The 21,186-nt window shown below is 37.4% G+C and overlaps 1 protein-coding gene across 3 annotated transcripts in view; it reads right to left on the bottom strand.

Moving 5' to 3' along the window:
- Window positions 1-21,186, bottom strand: part of SATB1 (SATB homeobox 1) — a gene marked incomplete at both ends in the record, with an annotated part of 65,579 nt that overhangs the window by 24,098 nt on the left and 20,295 nt on the right. For all 3 annotated transcript variants that reach the window (XM_079538654.1, XM_079538655.1, XM_079538656.1), the window contains 4 exons: window positions 110-265; window positions 8,577-8,789; window positions 17,178-17,632; window positions 20,046-20,157. In XM_079538654.1, the coding sequence (XP_079394780.1) occupies window positions 110-265; window positions 8,577-8,789; window positions 17,178-17,632; window positions 20,046-20,157 (936 nt within the window). The remainder of the gene's footprint in view (window positions 1-109; window positions 266-8,576; window positions 8,790-17,177; window positions 17,633-20,045; window positions 20,158-21,186) is intronic.

The raw sequence follows: 21,186 nt of genomic DNA, 5'->3' as shown, positions 1-21,186 counted from the left end.
TGGCACTGTGCCGTCAGGCTAACCCACAGCCAGTCACTGAAAATTACACAGAAACAGCTCAAAAACAGATGGGGAGAAAAGTAAGGCTGCTGCGCCCAATGAACTTTACCTGGCTTTTGGTTGCTGCCACCTTTGCAAACAGTGCTTGAGATACCTTAGCTCTCTTCATTTCCTGCTGAATCTCATCATAAATGGAAGCATTAATGTTCATGGAATTATTTTCTGTTTTTCCATTCCTCTCTGTAGCAATAGTAGCAGTTTTGACCTGGAAAATATATGTTATGAGACAACTTTCATTATGGAATAGCCATTTTCCTCTCATTCCCTCCCTAAACAGTTCCCCTCACTGTTTTTTTCCTTTTATTCCATACTGCTCTTACTTGTTGAAGACTTAGCACTGTAAGTTCTGACAACTGGGAAACGAGAAAATTCAGCATATTGTAACAGGTGAATGCATCTGAAATACTTACCATTAGCTGACCACTGTGAATTTCCATGTTATAAAACAAATTATGTGCAAACCTATCAAACAGTCTTGTAGAGACTTGTGAATCTTTATGAGATTTCTTTGCCCCACACACAAATTAAGCAAAAATTATAACTGTGGCACAAAATAATTTCTACTGAAATAACTAAAAGAACAAAAAACAAAAAAAAACACCTAAACAAATAAATAAATATTCGCTGTTCACATCCAGTACACTCAATAGCATGGTAGCATAGAAAATCTGTTGCTTCAGATTTAACTTTTTAAAATATTGTCTGATTGGTTTAATTCCTAAGCTGTTTCTTAAAAAAAAAAAAAAAAAAAAAAAAAAAAAAAAAAAAAAAGGCAATAATTGCATATTTCAATCACATGTGGAATCAAAATAACGCTTTCTTAAAACTCTTAATTCTTGATGCATTTCCCTTGCATACTTCAGATACATATTTTTTCAATTATTTATTCTTCTTGAAGTCTGGCTTAAAGAAAAACACATGTAAATAAGACAGAATAACCACACTACTACCCCTTCCGTGTTTGTTGCATCTGCAGTTTATGTGTTATCAATTGAGAGGTACAAAAATCAGCAGTTCTCTGAGAATGTCCTCAGAATATCCCTACAATATTCTCAACAGCTAAGGAAAGCACCTTTCTTTAGCAGCTCCTCTTGCAGCACTTGCCTGAGGTTAGTGGACCTTCAGAGAAGATGAAAGACTGGATTTCTGCCAAGAACCTTCAAGGTGATGATGCAAAATCAAACCTGCAGATTTCAGTTCAAACCTGCTGGTTCATACTGAAGTTGTTGGGAGCTGAATTAATTTAGCCATCCGGAAGTTAGCTGTCTAGTCTAAGTTAGTCATCCAAGCTACCTCTAAGTTTAATGAACAGAGCCAGGCAATTCCAGAGGGTGATTCAGCCTGCTCTCAAGGATGCATCTAAAACCAGTTTCACTATCAGTTAAATCCAGTGTACATCAGCATCTTTCTGTGCTCTTAAGTCCCTTTGGGTTCAAAGGGAAATCATGACAACACAATAATTCATCTTCTAATCTCACTTTATATGAGCTTTCATGTCACAGGTCTCACAACAAGAGAGGCAAAGAGTTTTGGATGAGGGACATATTTAGGAAAATCAACACTCCTAGAAAAGTCACACTCAATTTAGCTTAACTATCCTCCATGGTACTTTTAAGATAAAATAATCTAGCCTAGAAACTGGGAGTGCATGCCACTTTTGCTGAGCCTGATTTGTCTAGCAGGCATTTACAGAGCTGTGCTAATGCATGATCATTACTAGCAAATGTGAAACCTCAGCAAGGACAAGGTGCATGCATCCACCTGCCTCCTACTGGCAGGCATTGGCCTTTCTGGTGTCTGAAATCAGGAGTCCTTAATCAGAAGGAAAATGGAGAAAAAAATCCCTGATTTCAGCAGAGTTTATCAAATGTCATGCTTCCATCTGCAAAAAAATGGCACCTTGCAGGAGCAACCTGGAGAGTGAGGTATTCCTTTTTCTACATTGTGGCATTTTATGCGTGATGCTGCAGCAGAGGATGGCCAAGCCTGGGTTGGTGGCTGCTCAAAAATGTCTGAGGAATCAGGCAACAGGCAGCATGAGAAGCAGTGCCATGAATCTCCTCTTCTTTACACTTTAGGGTGGGGAAACACATACCTCATGCTGAGCAAATTAGCATAGGGTTGCAAGAGCAGGTTCATCTCCTGAATATCATGCAGTGATACAATTTGAAAATTACAAAATCAGTGGCAATTTTATAATCTTTAAATGAAAAGGATTCACTAAAAGATAACTGATGACCAATAGGAACATGAAGTTTACTACTGGAGACAGCAGTCACTGTGAACATGTAAGAATCATGCTAAGTTAATTAGAAAAATAAAAGTGATGGCTTTGTTAACTCATCTTCTTGGACCAGCGATTTAAATTTTGGTGAAGTTATCCTTCCAAAAGAAATACTTGTAACTGGTCTTGTAAGGTCCTCAGGGAAAGATAAGAGGATGAAAAGTACTATCCAAAGATGACATATTTTGGGAAGAAAGCTCTTTGCTGTTTTGATCCTAATCAAAATGTCTTTTCTGTAAGCATGTTGGTTTTCTGATTACCACTCAGCTTCAAAAGACAGTTTCATGTTGTAGTAGTACTTCATACAACGCTGAAATGAGCTGTAGAGTGAACAGCCAGATCATTAAAAACCAGAACTCATACACCTCATTGGAGACAATTTATATCGTGACTCTTGGTCTACACTTTTCCACGTGCAATTTAGTATGGATATGCCTTTAACCTAAGAGAACCATTGAAAATTCTCATTCTGGTTGACAAATCACATCTATTTTTACACAAGACAATAAACTCAATGGCATCTAATGTGTCACTGAAGTTAAAAAAGAAAAAGGCTCATATTGCCCTATTGCCTTTTGCTGATATTGAATTGGAAAACGAACAACAGAAAACACTAATATCTGCATCAAAATGCCATATTAGCCCACATATCTTCAGGAGAATGAAAGTCTTAAATTTATAAAATGGTAGGCTTGGGGATTACTGAGAGTTCACAGCCATATTCCTTCCCTCTCCACTTTACATCACTGGCCAAGTATAAAAATTCTTCCCCTGCTTCTTAACAGTTTCTCTTTAAAGATCAGGTATAGACTGCAACTGGACTAGATGGACCATTGGTCTGCTCTGGTCTGATGAATTCCATGCAATAATGCTAATTAACCTCTTGGAGAATATCCATACATAAAACTGTTTCATAATTTATACATAGCAAGCATCTAGCCTGCTGTGTTGAATTTAGAATTGAGTTCAAGCTAGAGGCTGTTTGAAGCTGACTTGAAAAAACACCCTCCTCCACAAAAAAAAAAAAAAAGAAAAGAAAAAAAAAAGAAAAAAAATAAAAAGGAAAGAAAAGAAAAGAAAAGAAAAGAAAAGAAAAGAAAAGAAAAGAAAAGAAAAGAAAAGAAAAGAAAAGAAAAGAAAAGAAAAGAAAAGAAAAGAAAAGAAAAGAAAAGAAAAGAAAAGAAAAGAAAAGAAAAGAAAAGAAAAGAAAAGAAAAGAAAAGAAAAGAAAAGAAAAGAAAAGAAAAGAAAAGAAAAGAAAAGAAAAGAAAAGAAAAGAAAAGAAACATGGAGAAACAAAAAGCCTCAACATGCAACCTTAGGACTTGGGAGGGGAGGTAGAAAAAGAATTGATTTTGGATAGAAAAACAAAACAGAGCATAATCTCCCATCTTATCTACGCTTAAACACAACTTCTCACTCCACCAACACATATAACCACATTTTCTGTTTAGGAAACAAATCATAGATCAGCAATTTTTTTTATTATAGTAATCAAATTTTGCAAATACTAACTAAGAAAGGGAGCATTATTTTATAAGCGTAACATTCTGAGAATCAGAAACTCAGTTGGCCATCTCCCTATCACCAATCAATTTAGTCATTTAAAAATACCTGGAAAAAAAATAACACATCTGTCCCCTCCTGGTCTGCCTAGACAGTTATCTTCTCATCAAACAAAGCCAAGTACAGTGGCAAAAAATTCAGTATTCATTTGATTTTCCTAAACAAAGTAGAGGCTATTGTAGAAGGAATAACCAATCTGAAGTGGTTTTCACAAACATGGAAGTTCATTTCTTCCTCATCAAAACTGAAACAAAAAAAAATCTTTTACAACACATTCTCATAAGTACTCTTTTAGCTTGGGAACAAAAATCTTCTTTAATCCTGGTTTAGCTTTTAATATTACATTGTACATTAAAATTCATAAAGTAGTTCATTCCAGGCAAAACAAACTACTTTTCAGTTCTACTCTGCAAATAGCACAGGAGGTACAATAAATGCTGTTGCTTTCAGAACAGCTTTTATCAGGACAAGGTTTACTACTCCATTATTACTGCGGCGCCTGGAAGTGCAGTTATAGTTAAGTGTCAGTGTTTCCATTAACTCTCCTCCACGGTGGTTTTCACGGGGGAAGGAGAGGGTTGCATTTATTATTTTGTTCATTTTGACTTTCATTAAAGTGCAACTTGGCACAAGGACTACCAAACTAAGTCTCAAATTTAAAAATTAAAATTTTGCTGGTGGTGATGGATGATGTGTGAATTCCAGGGCTCTAATGTGAAACTGCATGAATCAGGCATTATCTGCAGTTCCTGGAAATACAAGTGTGGAAGTTCACTGGTCTTCAAGCCCCAAGAAAGCAGTGTCCTCCTCAGTATCAGTCTTTAAGAATGACATCCTTTCTCTAGGATGCAATCTGAAACTGCTTTATCATGAAAAAACTCTAATACATATTTGTGGTCAGAAGCCAAAATCAAAGTTTTTATAAACTGAGTAGCCAAAACTGTAACTCATGCAAGATTTGTGGATATTTCTTAAAAAGTTGGCTTGCTAAAATTGTATTCTGCTCTTGACTTTATACATATTCTGTTTTTACACAGGGTCACCATGGACCTCAAGAATCAGCACAATTTTTCTTTGGGCAATATGGGTAGAGAGAATAGTTTCTTCCTCAGCACTTCTGAAACTGAGGTCACTTGTTCTGAGGAAGAAGGGTGCATAACTGTAGGACGGCTATCAGCATATACAAGAAAGCAAATCTGTAACTTAGTCACCTGTCTGCATCCTTTCTCCAAGTTGAGGAGGAGGAAGAATCTGCTAGTATGCTTGGAGCCATCCCTAGCATCAACCTGAGGAACTCCATTCACCCTGAACACAGGTGTTGAAGAAGGGAAAAAATGTACGAATAAAGAAATAAAAAAAAGGATTTTTTTTTTTTTTTTTTTTGGTGTGTGGGGGGGAGGAGAGAGGGGGTTGGAGAGCTTGAATTAGATTGCCCTGCAGTACCTACCTGATGGAGACGTGAATGTTTGTACTTTTCACTGCCCTGGAAAAGAGCCTGACAGACAAGATTCTGCCCCAGGAAGTGGTAAGGTGAATAACATCCAAGGGAAAATTCTTGTGCACTCTGTCTGTACTCAGCCCATCAGCCAGTAAGATAGTAACAGATGTAACAACTTGACTAGCTCAGAGGGCTAAACACAGTTCTGAAAGCTCATGCATTAGAGGCTAATGATTTCAATTAAAAAAAAATTAGTAAGATTTTGCTTTTTTGTTTAAGTCAGGGAGAAAGGGAAAAGTAAAGGGGACAAAGAGCTTCTTAAAGGATTTCCAAAAAGAATTGGAAACAATCCAGATACATTAGCTCAAGTAGCAACTAGTAAGAATGCTGTAAAAATGAGATAAATTCGGTGCAGATCCTTCTAACTCAGCCACCAGGGTTTCTGCTTGGTGAGTTCCTACTATCCTATCAGACCTCCAAGGTCACGCTTTCTGTTTTTGCATGTAACAGTATGTAAAATTCACACAGAACAAGCCCAGCTGCTAAATGGTTAAATCTGCTCTACTGTCTGGCCACCAGTTGGCAACACAAAAATGCAAAATAGATTCTTTTCAGGATGTTTATTTTCACATCCTTCCGAAACTGATAACTTGCAATTGCAAAATAAACCTTCATGTGTGGCATATTAGCTTCCATTTTTCATGGTTTCATAGTTTAATTGTTTCAAATGTTACACTGGTCTAAAGACTTAATATTAAATATGCTGGCTGTTGCCTAAATTCTGTTGTCAGGATAAATGGTCTGTTTTGTCTTTCAACAGCTATCCAAGTATTTCACAGCTAAGCTAGAAAAAATATTATGCTGCATTTCTATGCAGTGAATGTTAAATAATTGCTCATAATAATGTTAGTGATAATCATGTTGGTAGTTTTATTTCCTTCATATCAAATGCTCAGTACACTGTGGTCAGTTTTCTTGGGGTGGGGTGGAGGTAAGCAGCAATCAGAGAACTAGTTTGCATTAATAATTTTGCAGAATCCTGACTACTGTTCATTTCTGCTACAATTTGTAAAATTATATTTTCTAGGGCAATTATAAGAACAATGTCATTATTACTTCTAGCATTAAGTGTTGTACTTACTCTACTAAAATGGATACTTAAATATTCAGACCCAGGGTTCAAAACACTTCGTAGCAGCTGGCAAGTACTACATGTGTTTATAAGTGGATAATTCTGGCAACGTGTTAAAAGTTGTGCAGCACCCAGACTTTGATGTTTCCACATCCCTCATCCGCCTAGGAGATAAAGTGCTCACATTTTGTTGAATGACAAAAATAGAATACAGTAGTTAGAAAAATGCTTGTTTTGTTCTATACTTCTCGAGTATTAGTCCATAAGGATTCCTTCTTAACCTGCTTTCCTTTTAAAAAGGATCCAAACAAAACTGTACGCTGTTTCTACTTTTAACTGTCGTGATTAGACTAACAATGCTCCTGAATGCCACTAAAAAAAATGGCATGCAAATGTAAACAAGTGCACAGTAAAAAAAAAAAAAAAAAAAAAAAAAAAAAAAGACTTTATGTTTCGTCAGTAAAAAGTACAAACAACCCTAAGTCACTCTTTCAGGCTGCAATTTGCAAATTTATACAATTTAAAGTGTGAATTGAAAACAATACAAGGACTATCTCTGACTCTACATCCTTATGGATGGTCCTGCAATTAACTGTTGTTTAACTGTGAAATTGCCCAAGACCACTTGAGACAGAGTGAGACATTACCTTGGTAGAAAGAGGTAAGTTAAGAAGGAGGGTTAGCCTTTGCTCTGAATTGGACTCCACCTGGACTGTGGGAGTATGTACAGATATTAATCCAAACTCAAAAGTTGTTTTGAACACAGTTATCTATATTTAACTATTTCCTGCTAAAGCATTACTATGTAAATAGACTCTCCTACTTTATCTTGAAGATCTTTAGTGGATTTTACAGACTAAACTCAGTTAATGATAGCAAAACTAGACCATTAGCACTGTCTGTTCTTTCTGTTAATATTTTTTCTTTTCTCGTGAAAAGCACTATAGCAGGTCAGAAGTGACCTTCTGTCCTCCCTTTTCCTATGCCCTCATTATACATTACTTTAGCATGATCCTTGGCATCCATTAGAAATCAGGTAAATAATCTGTAGGAATTTGTAGCATTCAGAATAAATATAGAATATAGTTGTAGGCATATGCTTTAGCCTGCTTAGTTAAAAAACTGATCTGTGTTTATACACTCAAACATCACAAAACTTCCGAAATTCTCAAGCCTTGCTTTGTATGGCAAACCTAGCAAAGCATCATTCCCACATATCTCCAGATCAGTTTATTTTGTCCTTGTAAAGGTACAACCTTTAGCTAAAGCAATGACAGGTATTTCAGAAAAAGGAATTTTTTTTTTTTTTTTTGAGTATTTCACAATTGCATTTCTCAATTTCTCATGTCCCGTAAAACCAGCATCAAGAGTTTCCTTGACCGACACAATGACCACTGAATTTATGCATCTAATTCTGTCAGACTTTCTCATTTTGGGAGAGTTAAAGAAGTAGTTGCACCAGATTTTACAGAAATCAATAGGAGTTTCATTTGAACACAAACTAAATGAAGCTATAGTGCACATATGCCAAACCTTCAGAGCAATGGATTATGCAAGACTGTTTTGTTACCCAGTTGTCAACAGCTTGATCTGATGAAGGTGCCCCCAGCATTTTGGGAGGGAGTCTTATTTCCTAGACATTTAGTTCAACCTATTTGTTTTCTGGAATATAATTCTAAAGGCAATACAATGTGCTCTACTTCTGCCTTCATTCCCACTCCAAACACTTCAAAATCCCTGCTTAAAACTCTAACATTAAAACAACACCTGAGAATTACAGGGCAAAAAAATAAAAATAATAAAAGCCAGTGTGATCCTAGACCAAGTAAAGCTTATGTCTCAATAGAAAGAGCAAAAAACTCTGTGGGGGCCATAATAGATAGAGTTTATCTTTAAACTAGAAAATAGCTAGTAATGAACTGCTACTAACATCCACTACACTTCTTAAATTTAATTTGTGACATGCACTGCAAATAACGATTCTGTGAGCGTTTAAAGAACACAACTGCGAAATCTTTCCTCTTTTGAAGAAAGGCATCACCCAGCAGGACATGAAGAAAGCACAAGCAAATCCAAAAGACAGAGAGAGCAGTTTACTTGTGGAGGCCGGCTGGGCGGTGTGCTTATGAGAGGTGCGGGGCCCATGGCAGAGGCTGCGTTCAAGCTCCTTTCCCTTTCATCCTGGTAAATTCGATCTCGTTCAGCTTCTGGCAGCTGCAAGAAGTTCTGCATAGCCCGAAGGTTTACGAGCAAGGACTGCGAGGCAGTCTTGGGATCCTCTTCCTTTCGGAGGATTTCTGAGAGCAAGCCCTGTAGGGAGGGGGAAGAGAAAAAATGCTGGACAGTTAGCCTGGTACAATTGTCCCCTGCACAGCCGCTGCTCATCAGTCCTCCTTCCACTGGCCTTGGAATGAGAACAGCCAAACGGACTATTAGATCCACACAGGAATATATTAATGGCAATTTAGGTAACAGAGAAGAGAGCCTCAATTGTGCTCTTAATTTTATTAAGCATCTGTTTTACATACAACACAAACTGAATCCGCCTAATGGGTCTCCTTCCTTTTACTGGCTTAACTTGCCATGAAATCTTTCACAGTTGCCAGACAATCACAAGAAGTTAAGAGTAAATGAAACACACATAGTCCAGAGGCATGATGAGGTTCTCAGGCTTCCCAAACAAGGCACACAGCAAACCTCAAGAAATGGCTTTCCTTGTTACTAGCAGCTTAAACAGCTCTTTGAAAGAAGTGATATCTTACACCTAATTTGAAATAATAAACTCATAATGTTATTTAAGTACTTCTTAATGGATCCAGATCCATATTTTTAATAAGGCAGTACTTAGATATGAAAGTTTTATATTAGAGTTTAATAACAGGTGACAAAACTGACCACTGGCATCTGAAGGGATACTTCCTCTGCTTTGTCAAGGAAAGAGAGAGGTTTGTCCCTCTCCTCCCACCGTCTCCATTCCCTCATCAGGACTACTCTAATTCTTACCCAGTCCATCGCCTGGGCTTTGTGTGGGCATGTGCTGTGTAGGTCCCTCATCCAGTCCTTTTACTAGCGTTGTCCTTGTCAGAGCCCAACAAAGATACACCAAAGAGAGGATTAGGAATGAAAAAAAGCCAGCACCCAGGGCACATGCAGCACGCTGCAGATGACAGCATGCTGCCATCTCATACAAATCACGCCAGGTTCCCTACATAACAACTATATCTCACATCTCAGCAATGGAGCAGGTCTGGGAGACCCAATTATGCTAATAGATGAAATATTTATGAACCTGTGAGTGCAACTAGAAGTTTAACATCAACAGGTTCTTAAAGTCTCCCTCCTGCCAAGTTCTCCTTTTAAATATATCAGGCATACAAAATGCTCTGCTGTCTTGAAGTAACAAGGTTTGCAGTAAGAAAACTGTTAATTTTTGCAAAAGCAAACATGAGTTTCTTTTGAAAATAAATGCTATTACCATGCTGGGACAAGGAGAGTCTTCTACTGTGAGTGTAACAAAGGAACATGAATGTGGTATTAAAGAACACAACCTAATGCTCCTTTTCCTAAAGAGATGTTGCATTTAAGGAGGTGGAGAGTGTTCTGCTTTAACTCGGAAGAAGCAGTAAGACTAAGAGAAGCAATTCTGATTGAAGATATCCATTCCTACAGAAAGCTATGGCCCAAACATCAGCTCCTGCCTTCTTTAGGGAGTTCTTACGCTCACAGCACTTAGGGAAGCTGCCGTCTATCCCAAAAAGTCCTTTATTATCAGGCAAAAGCCCTATATGGAAGTGCTGCTGCAAAGCCAATGCTCCCAAGCAGCCGTGCTCAGGCAGCTCAGCACCCAGCACAATTCTGAGCTTTGCATTTCCACATCACTCTTCTGCCTCCCAAGGCAATGAGAATGGAGGTGTTAAACACAATGTTGGGGCCAGTCTGGTCTTCAAGACTCCATATGGGTCTGCACAAACAGAAGGAAGGTGGGATGGAAAACACAAACTAACTTCCCAGCACTGAGCCTGGAAAATAATTTGGAGGAGGATTTTTAAAAAAATAAAAATCTGGTGAATGCTTTCTTACCACTATTCTTCATTCCTCCTCTTTTCTGGTGTCCAGGCAGAAACTATTTAGGAGGTAAATAAATGAGTTACAGACAAAAGCATCATTTGTGTTAAAACTTACACTAAATTCAAAAATTTTCTTAGTGATTAGTCTCAACAATAAACTTATTGCAAAATGTGGAAGTTATATTCTCATCTACATGGTTTATGTACTTCTAAGTACTCAAAACACACTGTTGTCACTGTTTGTCAGTGGTAGGGTTACACTACCCATCCTCCAAAGAGCATCAAAAATGATTCTGTGCCACTGGAGAGAAGACAAAGCTGTCTTCAGAGCACAAGATGTATGAGTGAGGTGTAAAAATGCGTGATTTCTGACTGCTACTGTGCTGAGAACAACTGCTGCAGGATTAAAATGAAGAAAGAAAAGATAAACTCAAGTGGACTGATTCTGCACTGGCAGGATCTCCTGCATTGGCAGGAGAGAAGACTCCTTACCAACAGCCAACCACAGAAAATGTCCTTGAAAAATACTTTAGCACATACTAGAAAAGAATTACTGGAATAGGTCTTTGCCACAGAGTAGGCAGTTAAAGAAAAAAAAAAAAAAAAGGCAGAACAAGCTGTATTTCTTTTTTTTTAATAACTATTTACTCTGTAGTGAAATAAACAAAGCAAGTTTTCCTGTTGTTTTTGTTTTGCTTTCAGTTTTTCCTGCATTTATCATTATAACAATACCTGCAAGATATCTCTTGGTGATTAGAAATGGCATTAAGTCCTCATTCTCCTCTCTTTTCCCTACCACTGGCGTGAATCTTTGCATGAGTTGGGAGCACAGCAGAGGACATAGATGTGGAGAGAAGAGGGGAGATGACAGCACGGGGAGAAGAAGTAAGGAAGTGTTTGCTTTGAGGACATTTGAACCTAAAATTCAGAATATCCATGCAAATAACAGAAGATAACGGTGTAGTACAAGGCATAGAGAATGTCTTACAATACAGTATGCCTTCTCCTTCTCTTACTTTGTTTCTACTGCTTCACCTTTTTGAGCACCAAATTTCACCTAGAGAAAGTTAGATGAAAAGCAAATGGGAAGATCCTAGAAAGAATACCCTCGTATCTTGCCATTCATTCTAAAAGGCTTGAAACAGTTTGCTAAGCTGTAAGTCTTGGTGTCGTCTCCTGATACTGAACCTCAGGTTGCACAATACGCCAGTGCTACTTGGCCCAGAGGTTATAGGAAAAGTCAGAGGTAAAGTCCTCTTCACTCTTCCTCCCTGTTATTCTTTCACACTGGAAATGTATTTTCTTAAGATGCTACCAGAAGCCATTGAAAAAAGAAAGTTTACACGTTATCACAAGTATAATTCATTACTAATTGCACAAAAATGTTCAATAAATATTATCAGTGCTTTCAAAAGCTAATTATGAATTCTTTAAAAGTGGAGATAAACGAAAGTGTCTGCCAATATGAACAAAAACACTGCCTGTCTGGCCCCCAGTTTGTCTCCACTTTGAACATAATCACTGATTCAAATAGATTTTATCAGCCTTGTAGAACTTCAAAGCTCCAGAAGAAAAATGCAATTTGCCAAAATCCTCCCCAAAATATGTAGAACATCCTCGAACGCTATCTGCCTTCATTGCAGGGTGCTTAAGACCCATGTCCAGGTGGAGGATTATTTGCAGGCTCCACCCACAAGCCTGGATCTCTGCCAAATAAGTTATAAGCAGACACATTTATCTATGTCGCTTAGTAGCAAGAGGAGAGCTGTCATGATAGTGTAATAGCACCTTTTTACCTTTTATTCAATAGTGATATGGATAGTGTGCTTTTTCTTAAATTACAGTACGAAGAATTATATGAATACAGTGGCAATTTCTGTTATACTTAAGCAGGCAAATTTCTCTCTACCACATAATTTACAGAACTCAAATTCAATAAAACATTACATGATGGTCCATTACTGTTATCAATTTTGAATAATCCATCTTCATTTTTCATTTTACTGGAAAATAAAGTGTGCCAAAGACAAAGTGGAAGAAAAAAAAAGTGCCTGAGAAGGTGGTTGGTGTAAACTTGGATGTTGTTTTAAAATTACATGGAGCCATTTACTGCATCCAAGTATTCTCCACTGAAATAGCTGTTGCCCAGAACTAGTATGGGCACAGTTTTAAATACACTGAAGTTTTTACATAGGAGAAGATGCATTATCTATTAACAAAATGCAATATATCCTGGCAGCTAATATTTTAAACAAGTATGGGGGTGAATGAAAAAGGAGGAGGATAGAAAGGTATCTGGCACAAACACTGAGAACTACTCAAAAAACCTTGAGATGAAAAACTGTCACTTGTGGGAAGAGGAAAAATTACAATAGTCAGACATGGCAAACGTGGCAGAAAGCACTCTTCCACTTTTCACCAAGCTGGAGATGGAAGTCACTCACCTCTGTACAGCAGAACCTGAGCTCTTGCAGCAAATGTTATGGTTGAAAGCGTACACAAACAAAGACAGGTAACTCAGCGTTAGAGTTCCAACCACGACCATGACTAACAGCTCCTCACTAGCACAGCACGGAGATGTCATCCTGCTGTGCACCAGTTTAAGTTATGCCTCCAAGTCAAATGCCACACACACTGGTGGGAACCAAGGCTTTTCACTCCCTACCTCATGTTTGAATTTACTAATGCACTACAGATATGGGAAAGGAGTTTGTTTACTTGTATGGGATTCTGGAGGTGGTTTGAAGGAACAAATGCTGATGTTCTTCTCCAGCTCTTGTAAGAGGACTTAAGCATAGTGAAGAGCCTCCAGTTCAATGGAAACCATGTAGAGGCAGACTGAGCCAGTGTTCTGCAGGGAGACTGGCACACAGCACTATCTGTTGATGCCTCTTGCCAAATGTCACCCGGACCAGCAGGCTGACCACAAAATGCCAGCAAAGATCCTGGGAAAAAGTTGAACCATGCAGTGCATTGCCATCACATGGGAAATACACTAAATTTATTAATTGTGCTGAATGTTAACTGAAATATAACTTACTGAAACTGACTGAATTTGCAGCTCAGTTTACCAAAATCACCCTAGCAAATTGAGAGACTGGTGAGCACATTCGGTAGCCAAGGTTGAAGCAAACTTGGGTCTGCTTGCACAGATCCTGACTCAACAAACTTTTCCATAGTGTACTACAAAGGGGCACTAACAGGATTCAGTCTGTTTCTCTGCAATCAGTGAGCCGGAATAGCAACTGCTGAAGGACAAATAAAACTTCAGAGCCCACTGTGCACTGAAGCCTTCCTAGCAGGACTGCTGTGGGATTTCTTGCAGGGAGAGGTGCTCCAGCCTCCAAAGCTACTTCTGCTCCTTACAATTGTGCCATTGTGCATGTATGGTGCTTGCAAGTTACAGCTTTCTGGATTTCCCTTTGATTAAACTTGCAAGGAACATTCCTGAGAACTGCACAGTTTTGAAACTTCCATGTTGAAAGTAAGGGCAGGGGGAAAATTATCCAAGAAGAGATTAAGAACGCCCTTTCAATTTTCTTAGGTGTGGCTGAGCTTTTTTCACCACATAAACAGATGATCATTAAAAAACAATCTACTCCTCAGAGATAATTTAATCTAATTCTTTCCTTCAGGCTGGGCACAAGCAGAGATATTTCTAGGCAACATTTTCCCTCACAAATAAAAAAATCTGGAAAATGTTGGCCAAATATTGAATTACGATGCTAAGTTGGTAGAACTCCCTTCCCCCCATGTCTCCAAAAATCAGAATTTCTGTAGTTGTACTGTCAAGTGCAAGTGTGTAAAACAAGTGGCACACCAGCATCTTCAGCCAATTCAAATGAAGTCCATTTTTAATGCCAAAACACTAAGCTAATTTACTCTGAATTTATAATTGACTTCCTTCAGTAGCTTTTACACTGAAAGCAAATCTTTCCACTCATTTGAGAACATATCTAGACATCATTTTTTTTTACTTCTTTTGTTTGTGCAGAACCCCTAAGGTCTTCTGCCTTCAACAACCAACAATACAGTTCCTGGACATGGCTCAAATATGCTTATGGCAATATAAAAAATGTCAGTGGTATTTTGAGTTAGCTTTTTCTCTTAGAATACAGATTAATTTAAACATGAATTTTCACTTGCTCTAGCAAAATAAAAAAAAAAAAGAAAAAAAAATCAGAAGATATTATATCAATGTTAGATTGAAGAAGAAAAATAACTTCTAAATAGCAGGAGTTAATAAATGCTGCCTAAACTTTAGTTACATGTGATGAATCCTTGAATAAAGTGTGACAAATTCTGAAGCACAGCAACCAGAACAAATTTAAATGTTTTTATGTAAGAAACACAGGTACATATACCTGTACTTACACAACTGTTACTAAGGGTACAATGACAACTTTCAATTTTGCGAAGATGAAATGCGCCTATAGCAAACTCCTCTGTGTTTCAGTGAGGCTTCACTCGCATATGAAAAGTATAGCTTATTTCTTCACAATACTGAGGCCAATGTTGCCTTGGCTCCTAGTATTTTTCCTTTCTATTCCCTTCGTTGGCCACAATAAATAGTAAATACTACAGATAGTTACGTAGCTAGCTGCAAATACTAATTTGATTAGCTAACACAATTTGTAGGATATGGGGATACTACTCTGTGTTCTTTCAAGTTTATTTGGTTGAATATTGCCAAAATATATTACATATATATATATTTCATATCTTTTGTTCTTTTCACTGGATTTTTTTTCAGTGTTCATGTTTGAATTTCCTCCTAGTTTGGGGTCACTTTGAGTATATTTTTACCAACCTGGTTAACTACAATGTCTTTAGAAGAATAAAACTTTAAGAAAATGTTGTTACTAAGAATAACATTGTTAGTAAGAAAAATGTCTAATAATTGGAAATCAGTATTTTCACTAGAAATCTGGCTCTACTGCTGCATTCCTCCCATCTCTAGAGCATCTTTGTAAGGCATGTCATATAAATTCAAGGTCCAGTCAGAATCAATTGTTCTTGTACTTCAGATAACAACTACTGTTTATGAATGATAAACGAAAAACAGTATAAAAAGTGAGCTGACAAAAACTGAACAAATGGCTTCGGAAGAGGGAGCTGGGACAAAATAAACTGCTTTTAGGCAAGTCTGAGAAAGAAATAAACAATAAATTATTTATTTTCCCAATTATTTGCTCGTGGTTTTGCTCAGGTAAGATGGCAGCTGCAAGCCACAGTGACTTGAAGCAACTATTAGTATTTCAATACCTTGCACTATCTATAGATAAAATATTACATGCTGCATTAAAGAAATCTCTGTTACTTATTCTTAGATACAATAACTGATGCTGCCTGAACCCAACCTAGGTAAGTTGCACGAGTTCATGTATTCCATGAAATCTGGTCCTGAAAACCTCCTCTGTAGTTAAGAGGAAAGACACATGGACACACACACAGCTCTACAGATAATTCACCCTATGACTGCATTTCTTTTAGCTGAAGGAGGATGTAAAAAAATCGATCTTTCTCAAAATGATTACAAATGACATGCTGATTCAAATCTGGTACTAGTGCATATGAAACAGTTTTTATTCTCCAAGTGAGAAACATCAACATTTCAAAAGAATCGCAAATATATATTTTTTTATATATTTTTAATATACTCAATAATGAGCAAATACTCAAGCCCTAAGTTTAAAAACGTGGAATTCAAAGCAAACTTATGTACATTTAGAAAAACATATATTTCTTATAAAGAAATTCTATTTTCTTTTCTGTTAAAAAACAGACTTTAAAAAATTTAAGATCTTATTAGTTACTCTGAGTATACTGACATTTCTTCCATAACTTCTGCTTGATTAAATTCCATGCAACATGGCATTAAGTTAAATTCATAGAGTAGAATAAATTATAACAGGGTTAGCTTCTAAAACAGGTGTAAAAAATAACACATTTTAGTGTTGCTTATCAGCTTTGCTAGGGCTAATTTTTTCTGCACTGATGAGCTGCAGTATATGCTCTGACGTGGACATTGGCAATCTCAGAAACTACAAACTGCAAAAACACATGAAAGAACAGAGGACCTAAAAATAAAGCTTTCTTTTTTTTTTTTTTTTTTAATTAAGTCTTTTCAGAAAGTTCCTAAGAGTCACATTATGAAGACCTTCACCAAAAAATGACAGAAATAAATGCAAACAAGAATGAAAGACTATCTCAGAGAGATACCTGGGAGAGAAGATAGTTTTTCAGCGCATGCATGTGGTCAGTACTGGCATACCTTCACAACACAAAGGCAATCTGTTGGGTGACTTTGTGTACGGTTCTGCAAAGAGCTGTTCATTTCCTTTCCAGGGAAGATGGAGAGGAACCAAGACATCTCTAAGAACAGTGTGTATTCCCACAGCTTTTATTTCCACAAGCCTATCACCCTGGATTTCTGTACGATATCAACATGGACACTGGTCCTGCAAGGAAGTGTGGTTCCTTGACAGGAGCTAAATGGCAAAATAGAAGTGAGGACAGGCACTTAAAAGGTGATAATTAATAAATATATGAATTAATGAGAGAAAGAGAGGGAGAGAGGGAAAGAAGGGTTCTCCTAGATTTAAAAGAATAAGAAAAAAAAGGTACTGACCTGAGTTCGGTTAAAAGCCACACGTGCAAATACTGCCTGTGAGATTCCTGCTCGTTTCAGTTCATCACGGACCCACTGGTAGATTTCGGAAGACACCTCTGTGTTTGTTGAGACCTGCTGCTCCAACGGCTTGTTCATGGATCTACTGACAGGAGGAGGGTGGTTCAAGTACTGTTGGTTTAAGGACTGCTGGGCTAGAAGTCTGTTCACTGCATACTGCTGGTTCAGCAACTGGGCCATTACCAGCTGCTGATTTACCAGCTGAGGGCTAATGGGAGTAGATACAAGTCCAGGGTGCAGGTTTGGAAGTGGGGTCCGAACTGATGGTTGACTACCATGAGAAAGCTGAACGGGGGATGGAGGCTGTTCGGCTGTGTTCCCTGGGACCGGCTGCTGACCGAAGCTGACATGGTTGGCACCTTGCTGGGATAGTTCAGAAAGACTATCCATCTCAACTATGATGGAAAAGAAACATTGAAAAAGTCAACATAAGACTGAATATCACAGGTTTCATTCTCCTTGCAAGATGTGCTAACAAAAGTAAATAAAGATAAAATAGCATATTCAGGGTTGAGCTTACAGTACTCTCCAGCCTAGACTGGCAGGTCTATTACAACATCCTGCTATTTGCCTTCAAAATTAATCTAAAAAATAATGGTGTAGTGGATCTTAAAAAGAAAAACAAACGCACATAACAACTAACTGTCCATCACTGACATTAAGTCCTTGGAGGAACCAGCAGAACATCAGACCAAAATAACGTGTTTGAAAACACGCATGTGGCAAAATCACTGCCAGAGAGCTTTGCAAATATGCAATGCACCAATTGCTAACCAAACCATGAGTTGGTGGTTGCAGAGGACATTCCCATAGTGATTGATGCAGCAAACAACCAGGAAGAGGGTAAATACAGGAAACTTCTCTGTATGCTGCAGAAGATGCAAGCAAGATAGTGACTGTGCAGGAGTAAGGAGGGCTGTAACTGGAAAGCCCATCCAGCCCAAAGAGAAGCCCCATTGACTGTGTTACTCTTGTGGAGTCCCTGCCCCCACATCTGCAGCTCCCAGACACAGGAAATCTGTAACAAGCATGGTGGGGTGTGGACCTCCCTATGCTCTGCTAATTTCTAGATGCTGCATCAACTGTATTGGACTGCTAGGAACTAGTATAATTTATGTAAATTACACAGATGGGCTGCTTTATCTTGCAACCATGTATGCATGGTTTTTTTCAGTGACTTGCAACGTTGTTGTTTTTTTTCCCTTATATTAACTCATCTGCCTTGACACGCCCTCCTTTTTAATTAACAACACAGTTTTTTAAACTTCATGAGTTCTTCCAGTTTGCCTCTTGTGCATGATAAGAAGATATAGAATAACTCCAGGTTAATGTAAATGAGTCACATTTTTACCAGTATGTCAATTCCAAAGATTTAGCAATGCTGGTCTGGAAATAGCTTTAAGAAAACACTTTATTTTAAAAAATCTAGTATCTTCATGGAGGTGATGTAGCTATTTTTTCTTATACTAGTCAAATCTATTTAACAAGAATAGTCAATATGTGTGCTTTTTATAGTGATTACAATCTCAACCAATAGGTATTCAGAAAAGATCACCCCTTTCTCCATGAGAATAATAACTGGAAGAAGACATCAGCACTTGGACTCCCACTCACAGCCCTTCATCCTCTGCTGTCTTATGTAGGAATGTACAAACACATCTTTCCCATGCGCTGGTTTCAATGTCCTCAAATTAAGGGACTATGAAACTGTCTTGACAGGCCAAGTAAGGAGCATTTTGCAGGGTATGCCCCACATTCATGGGCTCCACAGCAGAACTACTCCTGCAATGGAGATGGAAGGACATGCTGTGGAAAGGTCTCCTTCCATGCAGGAGCTCTACAAGCATGGATCATCTGAAACCACATGCAGTCTCACCACCATAAACCCTTAGTACTGCCCTGTGTTGCACAGAATATATAAACTAGGCGAAGGAAAGAAGCCACCTATTCTTACCAGCAGAAAGTAGAGATCAAACCTATGTGAGCCATTCTCTTGGAACAGTAATTCAAGCAATTATCACAAAAGTGATTCATGGTCTTCATTATGGCCTTAAGCTATAAAAGGCGAGGAACCCATTTTTGGTAGATGAACGATTTTGCTTCAAATACTAAAAGCTAAGTCAATCTCAATATCTGGTTCAAATTGAGATCCCATTTCTTCATTCTACTGAAAGTTACGCAGAAATTTTCGGACATAAGGTATTCAAAATTATGTTAACAGGTTTAAGAAATAGTTTTAAAAATGGACAATACAGGAAGATAAAAGATACTATGGAGTTAATATGTCTCAGTGGCAGATTTTCTTCTCCAGTAATTCATCAAGTTTAGTAAAACAAGCAAACAATTGTCACTACTACTTGCTAAAATGAATTGAAATCGGTCCTAAATTCATAAAATTACAGCATTCATCTTGGAATGCAATGCTAGTTACAGAAACCTTCTTCTTTACACATACATTAACCATAGCAAGAAAAAAAAATACATACATTAGAAAAAATCAGCACATTACAGTTCCAAGAACAGGTTTTTAAACAATTATTTTGGGCTGTAGAAGATCTCTAGATTTACAGAATGACAGCTTTGCATCTCTGGCAACCCAATTCAGTGTGGCTGTTTCAATAGCAAATATTTATTTAAATGAATTCTTACACTATATATGTACTTTCTACATCTACTCATCAAAAGCATCCTAAACTTATCATAAAGGGACCTGGCTTCTTGTACGACTGTGACAGACCTCAATGTGACGCGTAACTGCATGTATCCACCATCACAGCAATTTTTATTTTTTATTTTTTTTTTGCTTACCCATCATATCTTTTGCCTTCTTGAAATGTTTATACCACCTTCCAAATTCCTGACATTTTGCTGCTGAGACATTTGCATAGTAAGTGCTGTTCACAATGGAAGAAATCATACTCTGTGTGAAAAGGGGAGAAGAAAAAAATAAATCTGTAATACAGAGCAGTACAAGTCAAAGCACAAGTAATTTCAATTGTTGAAACCATTACATTTTTATAGTTTGAGAATCATATTGCATTCTGATTCTGTTGTCCAAAGCTTTTTAAAAATTCATTAATTGAATATAAAACCAAACCAAGGTATATTATAAATGAGAACAAAAAAAAGCAGACGTACTAAAGGAAGAACAAAGTTATCTACCAAGAAACATCAGGCTGTAGGATGGGCTCAGGATGGAAGATGCTAATCATGAAAATGCCTTTTGTTTGTTCTAGTTCTGCTTTTAAATTTGATTGATGTTTCACATACCAACACAAGTTTACAAGCATACAGATACTATACTAACTCCAGAAATGCAAGCAGTAACCCCAATAAATGCATTCCCTTTGTAACAATTACACAGAATAGAATCTGGAAAATCACAGGACCAAAATTTATCTGAATGAGTTATTAGCAGGGTGGTAAAACAAAATGCTTTCTAGAAGAATAAAATATGTATGCCACAACCCAAAACAATTCTGGACTTGCTTTTGCAAAATGGTATTTCAAATGATTCACAGAAAAATGAAAAATTCTTATTGTTGTGTCTAATTTCCTAAGTGGATATTAGCCATAAAATATATGAAAGGATGATAGAGATCTTTTTTTCCTCAAAGGTTCCTAAGATATCAGATAATTACAGTGAGAAATTTACCTGCTGCGCAGCTTTAACCAATTTTTAAACAGTGAAATTTACAATGTCTAAAACTTTCAGTTCTCATACATTCCTTTACAAAATCAATTAAGAAAAGGCCTTAACAAATGAGGCACTGCTTCAACATGAAAATTACATTCAGTATATGATATATGAACAGCAAAATTAACAAATGTAATTTCAATAGCCTGAACTTTGTCAGCCTTCATATTTCTATAAGGAAAGTAGTTACTTTTAGCTTAACTACAAGAATTGTCCAGCATATTGAGAAAACAATGACATTCAAGAAGACAA

Source organism: Tetrao urogallus (assembly GCF_951394365.1).
Source record: "Tetrao urogallus genome assembly, chromosome: 7".
Taxonomy (NCBI): domain Eukaryota; kingdom Metazoa; phylum Chordata; class Aves; order Galliformes; family Phasianidae; genus Tetrao; species Tetrao urogallus.
The sequence above is the reverse complement of the archived record's forward strand: the minus strand, read 5'-3'. Positions and strand labels throughout refer to the sequence as shown.